This window comes from Gossypium hirsutum, chromosome D05 (genome assembly GCF_007990345.1).
Source record: "Gossypium hirsutum isolate 1008001.06 chromosome D05, Gossypium_hirsutum_v2.1, whole genome shotgun sequence".
NCBI classification, from domain to species: domain Eukaryota; kingdom Viridiplantae; phylum Streptophyta; class Magnoliopsida; order Malvales; family Malvaceae; genus Gossypium; species Gossypium hirsutum.
The window spans coordinates 7,517,285-7,532,186 of NC_053441.1; the positions used below are offsets into that span (position 1 = coordinate 7,517,285).

Consider the following 14,902-nt stretch of genomic DNA (forward strand, 5'->3'; position numbering starts at 1 on the left):
ACTATAACGGAAAGCTTGAGAGGGCTTGTAACGGGATGCTCTTTCGAGCTACAGTACATCCGCAACATATGCAGGAACACTACCATTTCGGGAAACAGAACCTTGTATCCATCGAATCTCATTATCCAAACGGGACTTATTTATTTATCATGGATTTTCAGTTATGAGATCAATTACATACACATATATGACATTTACATAATTTATATACTCAACACTCAATATAAGCATATAAATATACACAATTAAGTTACACGAACTTACCTCGACAATTGTTCGTGACCTGTAAATTACTAATCCGATACTGTTTCTTTTCCAAGATCTAACTCTTTTTTTTGATCTATTCGAATCTATACTAGTAAATTTAACATCAATTTAATACAATTTACATTCAATTCAATCCAAGTCACATATTAGGCAAAATTACTGTTTTACCCTTATACTTTTAATTAATGACGATTTTATCCCTAGGCTCGGAAAATGAAATTCATGCAATTTAATCCTTATTCCAAGCCCAGGCAAATTTTACATGTATTAATAGTAGCCCATGTATTTCACAAAAATCAAAATTTTTCCATGAATTTTTACATTTTTATAATTTAGCCCCTAAATCACATTTTCATCAAAATTCCTTGAACAAAAGTTGTTTATCTATCAACAACTTTTCATTTTCTACCATAAAACTTCATAACTCAACTATATTCATCCATCGCAAAATCCTAGAACTTTGATAACTTTGCAAATTAATCCCTCAAATAGCTTAATTATGCTATTACAATCTTGGAAACATAAAAATTACTGAAAATGGAATAAAAATTCATACCTAATTAAGCCAAGAAAGCTTGCTTGAGCTCTTTTCTCTTAGCCAGGGTTTCCATAAAAAAAATTTGGGAAAGATGATGATAAATTATAATATTTTATTTATTTAATCATTTACCATCTTTTAATATCTTTTATTTCCAATTTCATCCTTTTCTTTAATTAAATTGCCATGGATAAGTCATATTTTAATATCGGTCTTATTTTGGTCATTTCAAATTTTTTTCTCAATATAGTCATTCTAAATAAGAAAATTGTGCAAATGTTTAGGGATTTTTCTATAAAGTTTTGGGGGAAAAATTTTGGGCTAATTATAGAATGTCCCTAAACTTTAGTCACTCAATGTGCTAATGTGTCACATCAATAATATGTGAAAAGAAAACCAAAATTTTAATAATAAAACAAGACCCTATTTTAGAGTGACAATAAGTGTAATTTAACTTTAAAAGATTATTATTTCGTATATGATCAAGTGAGCTAAAAAATATCACTGTGTATTAATTACTTTTTGATTTTTTAAATATCAATTTAAAATACTTTGTGGTTTTTTAATCTTATTTATGAAATTTAAAAATTGTATTTTAATGTATTAAGTAAATATTTATAAAATGAATTATTTTAACTGAAAAACACAGTATCGTATTGGGCTTAAGGTTTGAGAGCTACCCTTCATTCTGTCGTTGCTTACCCATTCCGGATTTTGTTAACCCTAGCATTGTGTTTATATATATATTGTTCATTTATTGTTATGTATGTTAAACAAATATAGCTTAAAAGAACACACACAAAAAAGAAAAAGAAAAATGGTAATACTTGATCTTCATTTCGCACAGGATTTGTCGATATAGTAAACATTGGAACCTGTAAATTATCAGCACTTGCACAACTGAATAGCTCAAACTTGTAGGCTAAATTTATGGAAACGAAATTAACCCCCCCCCCAAAATATATATATACATATTTATTCAATTTGGAGTAACCTTTCCTTGGTTTGCTCAAAAAGAACTCTTCTTATTAGCTTTCAGCCGCTCTCTAAAATTTCCATTTTCTTCTTTTCATTGTTTCTTTCCAGCATTTTTTTTTCTAGCACTTGGGGAGGTCACTGGGAGGTGGTAAAACAGATTCATTTGGGCCTTTGCCATTATCCACAACAAATGCCATTTTAAGCCCCCAAGTCGTATGCACTTCCAAATGGCAATGCATGAACCAAACCCCTGCAATAAAAAACAAGAGCAAGAAACAATTATGAACCTTTTTTTTTTTTCTTTCTTTCTTTCACTTTAATTCTACTAGAAAATTGAACCATGAGACCTTCCCTACCTGGATTATCTGCCCTGAATCTTATAGCAGTCCACCCACCAGATGGTACTCCAATTGTGTTCCTCTCAACAGGATCAACAAGATTGAAGTTTTTAGGATCCTTTTTAGGGTCAAAATTCCCCACTCCTCTTCCAACCTCAAAGAAATTGAAACCATGCAAATGAATAGGGTGATTCTCTGGGGTAATCATCCCTGTATCTTGCAAGACCAGCTGCACTGTGTCATTATAACCCAATCTGTATAATTTAGTTGCTTGTTTGGTCCCCAAGTTTGTTAGTTGTATGCTTGTGTAGTTAAATGGTACAGGAGGTCTCCCAGGGAAATCAGTAGTGAAAACCCCATTAATGTTAAAGAAATGGGCTTGAAGTAGAGCGGTTTTCGGCATAACAAATGTAATATTGTTAACAGAAGCCACAACTCGGCTCCCATTGACACATGTAGAACAAGGGTTAATGCCAAGACCAATGGTGAAGAGAAGGGAATGGTCGATCTTCAAAGGTACCTTGGCGGGGTATTTTTTAGAATTCAGGCTTCGAAGTGCATTTGTAAAGTTTGCTGCCACTGAGGTAGCGTTTTTAGGAGGGGGTGATACGAGAGTAGTGGCGGCACTCGTAAGAGAACCGGCGTAATGTAAGGTAGCAGTGGCGGTCAGGTTGTCGACTGCGATGGGTGCGTCCATGAAAGGCGAGGCGGCGACCAAGTACTTTCCGGCACGACGATGGGTTGTTACGTGGACATTTGTGGTCTGCCCTGGGGATATAACGATGGTGTCTGTTTTAAAAGGTTTCACGTATGTGGCATCAACTTCGACGACAGTGAGTTGATGGCCGGCAATCATAAAAAACAGTTCTTCATTCAGTGCAGCATTGATGATACGAAGCATGTATGTTTTTCCTGGTTTAACTGCCAATGTATATCCTCCTGCAAATTGAGAGATATATTATTAACGGTTCAAACTTGAAGTGTTAATTTAATCTGTAAATCCTTTTGTGACGTTTTATTTTTTCTTTACCCTTTGAAGGGCAGCTCGGGGTAGATCCAGGGTGGCCATTGATGGTGTGAGCATCAGAGACATTCGGGGCTAAACCAGATTTTAAAGCTTCATTTATTACGGCTTCAACATCTGATTTCCACCATTCACCTATACAAAAAAATGAATATACATACACACATATAAGATTCAAGCAATCTATTGATGAAAAGGAACACTATTAATGCTTGTTATAGTGCCTCATCAAATCACCTAAGATAACAATCTCTTCCTTGTGGGGTTTAGGGAAAGGGTAAGGAACACCACGCTTGGGCAAGATAACAATAGCACCATGGACAGTGGCTCTCAGCCATAGAATATGTGCGTGCCAAAAAAGGGTGCCTCTTTGGCCCGTGACAGTGAAGTTGTAAACATAGCTCTGCCCCGGTTGAATCGGGCACTGGGTTATATATGCCGGCCCGTCTGCCCAACCTGTGCGTAGTTGTCTAATCCCATGCCTGCAGCGCTCAGGGAACCAAGAATGAGAAGCCATGAATAAAAGTATAGATCCCAAGGGGTGATCAATGATGAGAAATGATAACATTACCAGTGGATGGAGAGATTGTATTTGACATGGTTAACCACTTTGACAAGGATGGTGTCATCCTCTCTAGCAACTATGGTAGGGCCAGGGTAGCGTCCGTTGACGGTGACAATCGGCTTGGTTGAGCACAATCTTGTTGTATTTTTCAGTACCACCTGCACACCATCCACATCCACTTCTTTAATTGCCAAATTACAATTTTTTTTTTTATAATAACTGAGCTTGGAAATTTTAAATTAGCAAGTTAAGGCCAGTGATAGGAGAGGAAAAGAAAGAAACTTGATAATGGAAGAGCAAAACGTGCATGAAGATGGAACGTAACATAAGAAAGTGAGTGAGGTATCTATAGCACGTGAGACAGCCAGTTTAGTTGCTAACAATGAAAAGCACCAATTCTTGTCAGAATTGAACTTGACCTTTAATTATTCCATGCGCAGTTTCAATAATATTATTGATAGTTTTAATTACTCGGTTGATCTTATTAAAACTTGAAAGGGAAGCGCAAATTTATTAATATAAAATAAAAGACGTTACAAAGTAAAAATTACGAAATAATACACATTAAGAAGTATTTCTATAAATGTTTTTTTCTATTTTTTATCATATCTCTTAAATAAATGTGTTTATGAATTATATCATATTAAAACTTCTTTACTTTCTTTACTTATGAAAAGCTTGATCCATCCCAATAAAATCAATATGATTTTTATTGATGTTATCTAAATTAAAGATAACTATTACCTACGATAAAATGATTACTTAATTTTTTTTTAGATGAACCATCATATTTTATGTTTGAATGTGTTAAATCCTATAAAGACTAGCCTATTCCATGTCAATGAACTAGTGCACACTATATTCAACGGGTCACTGTATAGCATGGAGCAAGTAGTATATAACTTACATTGAACTTGTAGTGCCGAACCATGCACTGTACCGATGCTGGAAACCATAAACAAGCTAAAAGCACAAGAATTGTAACCCTCCAAGCTGCCATCTCCAATAATTGTCTCTACCCCAAATTGTGTACATTTTCACAAGACCAACTCAAACTTATATAAATAGGCGCAGAAACTAGGTGTGGGGAGCCTCTGCTGCCAAGTCGTTATTGCTTAGTTAGGTGGAAATAGAGAATACTTGAGATGGAAATTAGAGGATATATATGAATAAAGTTGTGAGAGAGTTGTCTTGTGTATCACACAAAGTAGTTATCCATCAAACTAAGACACATTTTGAAGCTAAGCTAGTTCACCTCCTACTACCCTTTTCCTTTTTTTTTTAATTTCAAAGGTCACCGGTCAGCCATGCAGGGGGGTTGGTCCAACCTTATAACCACAATGTTGATAGATTTCCAAACCCATTTTAAGGTCAAGCAATGTGCAAAACTTGCTGCTTCTTTTAACCAAGTTTGCAATATTTAAGGTTATGTTTTTAGCATCATTAATTGGCTGATTAGTATTACAGAAATCACCCTAATACTTACGTCATTAATTACAACTAGTCAATCATTAAGAAACTTCTGTTAAATATGACGTGAGGTATTATTGTTTAAATAGAATCGAATAAAATATGAAGATATAAATTATGTTTAAATTGTTGATTTCGTCTCTTGGGTCTTAGGGCATGAAATTTATAAAATGTGTTCTGAGTATTGTCTTTTAAGAGAAAGCTTGCACATTACTGACAAGTTGTTAATTATTGAAGGGTAATGTATTTTTCATTTATTTTCTTTCTTTCTTTCCCAGTTTCTCTGTCTTTTTATGGGGACAGCAAGTGGGCAACAGATTTTTTTGAAATATTTGGTGACTGAATAAGAATTTTAAGGAGGAAGGGAGTGATCATCAAAAGTTGGACCACTTCGGAACTGATAAAAAGGAGAGGAAACATTTATACTATGAATTATTAACATTGGGATTAGGGTGTAAGAACTATTCTTAGCTATGTTTTCTAAGTGTTAGTTTCCATTCTTCCTGTAAAAAGTTTAGGTGTCAAAGTTAAATTTTAATTTTTATAATAGTAAAAATGTAATTTGTAATAGTTTAATTTTTTAGTGGTATTAGAAACAGTAGTTTGAGGCCACCAAATTCGGTGAGTAAGCTTGTAAATTTATTATTTAATATTTACGAGTTAAATATGATTTTTAAAAGGTTTTTTGAATTGGTAATTTGAGTTTTATAATGATTAATTAGGTCAAGTGGTTTTAGAAAGCAAGGTAACGGGACCTCGTTTCTATAAACCGAGCCGTAAATATTTTTATAAATATTTAGGAAGTGTCATTAAGGTAGTATTAAAGTTTCGATGAAAAATTTTAACGTTTCGATAGTTAATTAATTAAAAAGAACTAAATTGAAAAATGTGCAAAATTTACTAATTATAATAATTAAGTGACTAAATGACTTAATTAATAAATGAGGGAGGACTTAAGAAAAAATTTCTGCCTATATTAAAAGATAAGGCGACATAAGGAGAAAAAAATAATAAAATAAAGCCAATTAATGGCAAATTTGTAATATTGTTGAAATAAAAACAAACAAATTGAAATTGAAGATATTTTATGCAATTCTTCTTCAATTTCCGTTCAAATAGGGAGAGCTCCTTAAGCTGGTTTTAACTATTTTTTCTTCAAGTGACTTCAATTCTTATCCATTTTTTTTGTAATTTTTATGTTTTTGAAATTATTACAATTAAGTCCAACTAAACCGTACCTTTTTTTTATTAAAAATTTTAGAAATTTCCATTGATAAATATTAGATATTTTTGATGAATAACATAGATTTAGAGCTTTGATTTTGTTGTATGATGATTTTATAAAGTGATTTTGTTAAATATTGATATTAGGATTTAATTGTGAAAATGTTAAAATATTAGGGTTTGATAGTGAATTTTTGGTTTATTAGGGCTTTATAATGTCTTGGAATATTTGAATAAATTATTGATTGAGGAAAATGAGTTAATTTGATAGATGAACTAATTAAAGGATTAAACTGCAAAAATTGTAAAAGTTTTGGGTAATTGTGTAAATTAAAAAAATAAAAGGGTATTAATTGTTAAATGAATTAGAAGTGAAATATATGCTAATGAATGAATAATTTTATATTTTAGATCAAGATCCCGTAGAAACTTATGAAAAAGGAAAAATAACAGAATAGTCCCTGAACTTCTACAATTACTACAATTCAGTCCAGGTAAGTTCGTATGGTTAAAATTTTAATATTTTTTATAAATTGATGAATGGTATTATTTATTTTATTGTTGGAATTATAATATTGAATTAGATTTCTGTTTGAATGGAACGCGAGATTTGAGTACATTCGTATTTTGGTGTATGATGATATTGGAAGGAGACAAAAACATTTTTTCCAAGTAAATCGGGGTTCAACATTTGTTGCGAACTCTCGTGTTTTACTTTCTGTTCAACTCTTATGAGTTTCTGTTAAGCTCTTACGAGCTTCTGTTCAACTCTTATGAGTTTTTGTTCAGCTCTTACGAGCTTCTGTTAAGCTCTTACGAGCTTTTGTTGGCTCAGTTGGGAGGCTTAGCTCTTATGAGCTTTCTTATCCGTAAGTCGTTCTTTGAATGAAAGAATTTCGGTAAGGTGATTTATTGAATTTTGAAGGTCATGTTAATTATTTTTGTATCGATTTGAAGAGGAATGTATTTATTGATTGAAGTTGTGATTGACAGGGAATTATCGTGAATAATTTTATTATTTAATTTATTATAGTTAGTTCGGTAAGATTTTTATTTATCCCGTCGAACTTACTAAGCTTCATTAAGCTTATCCGTGTTGTTTAATGTCCTTGTAGATTTTCGAAAGGTTAGACGATCGGATTAGCACTCAAGTCACACTATCCAGCTTATTCCGGTAGTTTTTGATACATTCAATATGGTTTATATGACATGTATAGGCTTTTATGCGGTTTTAGTCAAGGTTTGGCTTGTGTAAATATTATGATTGATATTTTGTTTAAATAACCAACTTACATATGAGTATGAGAATGAAGTATATTGTGATATGAGTATAAGTGATATATGTATGTATGCATGTATTTGAATTATAGTGAACTTTAGTAACTAGATTAGGTAAATTAATTAGGTAAGTTTAGACATTTTTTTTAGTTAACATTTAAGGAACCTAATGTCATATTTGGTTATATGTGGTGATAATGCTTGTTTAAGACTTGATTTTAGTTTGTGTTGAATGTCTTGATATGGCTTGTTGATGCGTGATTTGTTGAGGCAATGTTGGTAACAATTTGGGTGAGAAATGTGGCTTGGAAAATAGCTTATTTTTCGTCCACACAGGCTGAGACACGGGCAGAGACACGAGTGTGTGTCTCAGTCATGTGTGACACACGGCCAAATGACACAGCCGTGTGTCCCCTGTATCTTTTAAGAATGCAAGTCAGTATGCTCACACGGCCTAGCACACGGGCGTGTGACTTGGCCGTGTGACCTAAGTCAGAGAGTTACACGGGTACGGACATGAGCTAGACACGACCATGTGTCCTTATCTCGAATGCCCACACGGCTTGAGACATGGGCGTGTCTCCTGACCGTGCCCATGTGAGTTACACGGCCGTGTAACCCCTTGTAACACCCCCTGTAATGGCCCAAATTTAAGATTATCGGAACAGTGGTTTCGGGACCTCAAATCCGATGAGGAAATTTTATTTTTCTTATATTTTTATGGTCTATGATTTCACAAAATGATTTCGTGAAAATTTCGTTTGAAAATTTCGACGTTTGGGCACTCAATTTAGTCAAAAGGACTAAATTGTAAAAAGTGCAAAAGTTGAGTTCTACATGTTAGAGGTGTCCAATTGTTATGAAACTTTAAATTTAAGGTCCTTACATGGTAATTAGACCATTGGTAACTTGGTAGACAAAAATGGACATGAAATAAGTGAAATAGAAAATTTTTAAGTTAGGGGCAATTTGGTAATCTAGTAATAAAAAGAATTAAAAGGGAAAAAGATGGAAAAAATCATCATCTTCTTCATTAGGACGAAATCAGAAAGGGGGGAGCCATATTTAGGGTTTTCAAGCTTCCAAGGTCTATAGTAAGTGATCCCAAGTCCCGTTTTTAATGTTCTTTATGTTTTTGAGATCCCGGTAGCTTAATTTAGCTTATTATAGCAATAATTTAACCTAGGGTTTATATTTGGAAAAATACCCCTAGGTGAAAAGTGTTTATTTTGATATTTTATGATAGAATATGAAGCTAGAAATTATGTTAAACAACTTTTGCTAAGCGATTTTAAGTGAAAACGAGTAAAACGACATAGTCGGTAAAAATACCTAATGTTCATAAGTAAGTGTTAAAGTGGGAATTTGATGTTACCACAGAAGGGAAAAATGTTCAGCATGTTATAAAACATAAGAATAAGATATGAAGTTTAATTTCCGGACCTTGGGGCAAAAATGTAATTATGTAAAAGTTTAGGGGTAAAATCATAAATTTTGAAAAAGTTAGAGTCGAGGGTTGTTTTGATGAATGTGAGTATTAAATAAGTTAAATTTGCTATTTTAGATCAAGAGGAACGAACTCGAGGTTAGACAAAGGAAAGAATAAAGTTGAAGACTAAGTTGGTGAATTGGGCTATATTGGTACCGAGGTAAGTTTACGGTAAATAAATACAATATTTTAATAATTATTGTTAATGTTGTTATTTTCCAGCAATTATATATTTATTTCATGAATTTATTTGATGATGACCCAAGCATGAAATGATAGAGAATTAAAATTTAAAAGTCCCGTTGATACATAAGGATGATACTGGATACGAATGTCATGACATTTGGGTAAAGAGGTCCCATGTAAGACCATGTCTGGGACATGACATTGGCACCGAGATGAGAGGTCCCATGTAAGACCATGTCTGGGACATGGCATGGGCACCGAGATGAGAGGTCCCATATAAGACCATGTCTGGGACATGGCATTGGCACCGAGATGAGAGGTCTGCCGTAAGACCATGTCTGGGACATGGCATGGGTACCGACATGAGTACATCCCATGTAAGACCATGTCTGGGACATGGCTTTAGCATGTTATGATCAGAAGATACCCGAGTATCCTTATTATTCCAATGTGGTTCAACGGGCTAGTAAACGAATCAGGTATATGAAAGTTCAGTTAAAGATAAGAAATGGCAAGCTCAGGTGAGTTATAGGAGTTAAGAATTTATTATATTAACATTTGATATTCAACGATGCAGCAAGAGAAGAGTAAGTTATGAACACAAGTATATTAAGTAATCAAGCAAGAGAACTAGTATGAGATTAACTAAAGAGTAAAATAGAGATATAGACACTTGAGTTTAATTATTTGTGTTAAATATTGTTATTTATTTGCTAGTAAACTTACTAAGCTTTATGCTTACGTCTTTTATTTCTCTTTCTCTTATAGTATTGCAAGGCTACTTCAAGGATCCTAAAGAAGTCGGAGATCGTCCACACTATCAAGAAAAACTACTCGGTATTTTATGATGAAACATGTTTGAGTTATGGCATGTATAGGGATTTAGTTATTTTGTATGCTTGTAATTATGATTTTGCTAAAGAATGAGGTGTAAGTATTTTATGATGAATGGTTATTAAAATGGTTAAGTATGAAAGTGTTTGTGGTTATAAGAGTCTAACTGATATATTATGCATGGAAATCATGAAGGGGGTAAAATTTTGCAAAGAAATAGAATTCAGGCAGCACAGTGACGTGACTTTGAAAAAATCACCTAGGATGGTATAAAATGAATTAGAGGGTGAATGATATATGGAAATAAAGCTTGTTGAGTCTATTTTCATGGAAAAATAACGGTGTAGCAAAAGGAATTTTATATTTTAAGATATGTGAATTTTGGTGAGACAGTCAGAACAGTTTTTGGTGTCCCCTGTTTTGAGTTTAGAAAATCATTAAAAATTGTAAAAAAATAGTTATAAGTTTTAGTTTATATGTATAGATTCCTTATTGAGTCTATTTTCTGTAAAAACAAGTAATAACTTCATATGAAAATCCTACAGTGATAAAACTTATTTTTGGTGACAAGAGGTCAGGACAGGTAGGTGGTGAAACAGGGGAGACTTTAACTAATAAACTGTACTAATTGGCTAAACTAAAAATTCTAAAAAAATTATGGTAAGAAGAAATATGAGTCTAGTTTTAGGAAAAATTTACGGAATTAAATTTTGAGTTCCGTAGCTCGAGTTATACTTAATTTTGTAACTGCTGCGCGATTGGACAAATTTGCTGTAAATAGTGAAATAAATTTTCAAACTAAGTTTTTATGCTCCGAATTAGTAAGATAAGTTAAGTAATGCCTCGTGCTCGATTCCGAAAACGGTATCGGGTAACGGGTGTTACACCCCCAACCCGTATCCCTCGTTGGAACCAGGTTACGGAGCATTACCGGAGTTTACAGATCAAACAGACAGAAATTTCAAACATTTCATATCATCAAAACAAGTCATCAAAACATCATTTTAATCCAAATTATAAGCATACCAAATCCAAATCAATTTGGCTAGTTTATGAGCACTTAAACATAGAATTAAATTCATATGCACTTATCTGGATTTTGTTCAATTTATCATGCCATAATATGGCTTCAAAAACAAACACATATTTATATGTATAAAACCAACCAAAATTAAACTTATAACCTCAATTACAATCAAACCACAAAATAATTAATATTTAGACACCCTAAGTACATGCCGACACAAAGGATAAACATCACCATATTTGAGTTTGGGATTGTTGTTAGATGTTGAATCGGCAATCAAAAGTTTGGTACCTAACCTGCGCACGTGAAACAAAACCGTACGCTAAGTATAAACTCAGTGGTATCAAAAGTTTGGTACCTAACCTGCGCACGTGAAACAAAACCGTACGCTAAGTATAAACTTAGTGGTATTTCTATAATCCAAATATTTAAAGATAAGAAATTACAAATATACAATTGAAATATAAACACATATTAATATTTAATTATTACAACAGCCATATCATATTTTATTTGTTTCACAAATATCTCAATTCTCATACTTGCAATATAAATAGTTTTTCACAATTTATTTCATATTTAATTATACAATTGCAATATCTATTCCATAGTCATTTCATGAGTATATAACTCATATATTCCATATATTTGCAACATATTTCACATTTTATTTTTAATTCATTATTTCACTTCCATTTCTCGTACCATACCGTTTCAATATCTATTATAAAACTTTATTATTCATTTACCCCTATTAACTCGACTCAGACTCTGACGGATACACGAATCCAACCAAAACACACCAGTTTGGCACCCAATGCCTCATCGGATAATTCAAATTAATAATTTGACACCCAGGGTCTCATTGGTTAAACCAAAATAAATTGGCACCCAGTGCCTCACCGAATTAATCCGAATGGGTGCCTCACCGAATTAATCCGAAGTAATAAATTGACACTCAGTGTCTCATCGACTTGAAGTCGAAGAAATCCTTGAACTCTTCCAATCCTATGGCATGCCATCTATATCCAACTCATCCTAATGCAGTTAATAGGGTTTCAATTCACTTTTCAAATATAACAAATATTCATTTCAATTCAAATAATCAATATATTCAATATATATATACCAATTCAATCAATAGAAATTCAATAAATTCATCATCTACTAAATCAATCCATTTCAATTTCAAAACACAATAATTATCACCTCAACACTTACCATATACATTAAAGTGAATTATAACAATTAACAACTAAGTTCGGATTATAGAAATACAAATCATAAATTCCGAGCTATTCCTCGTCGACTTTATCTTTTCCCTTTTTAGTCGAGGATTTTGGTACGATGTTAGCTACGGAATTAAAACAATTAAAAATCATCAATACAATACAATTGAATTTCATATTGCAAATTTCAATTTTTACTCAACATTTGTCTAAATTCCAATTTAGTCCCTAAATCGAGACTAATTTTATTTCTTCACAATCAATTTTATATTTTCATTCAATTTTCACTTTAAACTAGATTTAAATCTCTAATTTCACTTAAATCCCTAAATTTTGAATTTTTTACAATATAATCCCTATTACTCAAAATTTACAATTTGTTCTACAATTTAATCATTTTTTTATTTCTAACTTAAAAATCTATCAATTTAATCCCTAATACTAAAATTATTCAACATTAAAAACATTTAAAAACTTAATAATTTCTAAAATTTGACATGGATCGGGTAGTATTCAATACCGGAATTCCAAAAACATAAAAATTACAAGAAAAAAAGATTAAATTGACTTAGCAATTGAATTTGGAACTTTTGAAACCCCTAAAATCGTGGCTTTCTCCTTCCTTTCTTTCCGTTTTCTTTTCTTTCTTTTTCTTTGTGTTTCGTTTCTATCTTTCTTTCTTTTCTTTATTCTTATTTATTTTGTTTTATTATAATATATATAAATATATATTAAATTTATAGATATTTTACCGCCTCATTAAAGAACAATGGCATAATTGTTTCTTTCGTCCCTTTAATTTTCTTTAATCTATAATTCAACTTTCATCCTATATGTAATTTAGTCCTTATACCTAATTACTTTTAATTCAAGCAAATTCACTTAACCGAAATCTAATTAACTACACAACTAGCTTCGTAAATATTTATAATAAATATTTACGAGTCCGATTTATGGGAACGGAGTCCTAGGAATGTACTTTTTTTTAATTTGATCCTTTTTAATTAATTAACCATTGAAACGTTAAAATTTCTTAACGAAACTTTAATACCACCTTAATGACACTCCGTAAATATTTATAAAAAATATTTATGGCTCAGTTTATAAAAAACAAGGTCCCGATACCTTATTTTCTAAAACCACTTGAACTTAATAAATCACTTTTATAACAAAAATTATCAAATCAAAAACTTTTTTTAAAAATCACATTTAACTCGTAAATATTAAATAATAATATTTAAGAACTTACTTGTCGAATTTGGTGGCCCCGAAACCACTGTTTTCGATACCACTAAAAAACGGGCTGTTACACCCCTGCAGTGTTGAAAATTTTGAATAATTCTAAAAATTTATCTGAGTTTCTGATTTAGTCCCGATTTGTTTCTAATATGTATTTCGAGTCTTGAGGGTTCGTTTAAGGGACAATAAATATGATTTTGATTAGTTTTATTATGAGTATTGATATGTAATAAAATGTTTGAAATTTCCGTCTGATTAATCCGTAAACATCGGTAATGCTCTGTAACCTTGTTCCGACGACGGATATGGGTTAGGGTGTTACATAATTTCATCATTTGAATAGTATATATGTTTATAATTTTTAAAGGATTAAATCAAAGTTTTATCATTTTTAGGAGTTCAAAGTACAATTTTACTTTTATTAATTTAAAATTTTAAAAGATTTAAATGAATTTTTTTTCATTTTAGGGGGCTGCCACGCCCTGTATTTAAATATTTAAAAATTAGTTTTAATATTAAATATAATATGATAATATGATGTTAAAATAAATTGAAATTATTTTGTATTAAGTCATTAAAAATTGTATCAAGTGATTTTTATTATATATTATTAAATGTGTTTAATATATTTGATTTAATTTTTTCAACTAAATATCAAATGATGTCTAAGTTAATGATATTATATATTTGTTTATTGGTTATGCTAAATAAACAAATAGGAGAAAATATTAATTTATAAATTTTCACAACAAAAGTTTGTTGGATTTATAGAACTCTCTGTCTCTATATAAAACAAAATCAAGAAGCAAAGTCAAACCAACAATACCAAAGTCAAGCTCTAGAAAAGGGTTTAATTAATTTAAAATATGATATAGTTTTGTTAGAACATGGAACTGTCCATGTTTGAGTTTGATTATTAGGTCAGGTGTTACCGTAGAAGAAAATTCTTAAGCATAACATGGACTAAAAGCAAGCAAATATTGACGGCAGGAATCCAAGTATAAAGTTGGATGGATAATATTATCAAAATATTATATACTAAACACTTGTCCGAGAATGACATGGCACGTTAATTTAAAGGGTAATAACCTATTTAGATCCTGAACTATAACTAAATTTTCAATTTAATTCTTTTAAAAAAATTCTTAATAATAATTCTAACAAATTTAAAGGGTAAACTACTTAGATAGTCACCCTAGATTTAACGCGTTCCTAT

The 14,902-nt window shown here is 31.5% G+C and overlaps 1 protein-coding gene across 1 annotated transcript; it reads right to left on the reverse strand.

Annotated features, from left to right (window-relative positions):
- Positions 1-1,611: 1,611 nt before the first annotated feature.
- On the reverse strand, positions 1,612-4,751 carry LOC107906601 (laccase-4). The gene is made up of 6 exons (XM_016833639.2): positions 4,618-4,751; positions 3,717-3,868; positions 3,383-3,627; positions 3,152-3,280; positions 2,140-3,060; positions 1,612-2,033 (listed from the first exon to the last, which is right to left on the reverse strand). The coding sequence occupies exons 1-6, from the start codon at positions 4,708-4,710 to the stop codon at positions 1,903-1,905; spliced, it is 1,671 nt and encodes a 556-aa protein (XP_016689128.2). The 5' UTR covers positions 4,711-4,751; the 3' UTR covers positions 1,612-1,902.
- Positions 4,752-14,902: the final 10,151 nt, after the last annotated feature.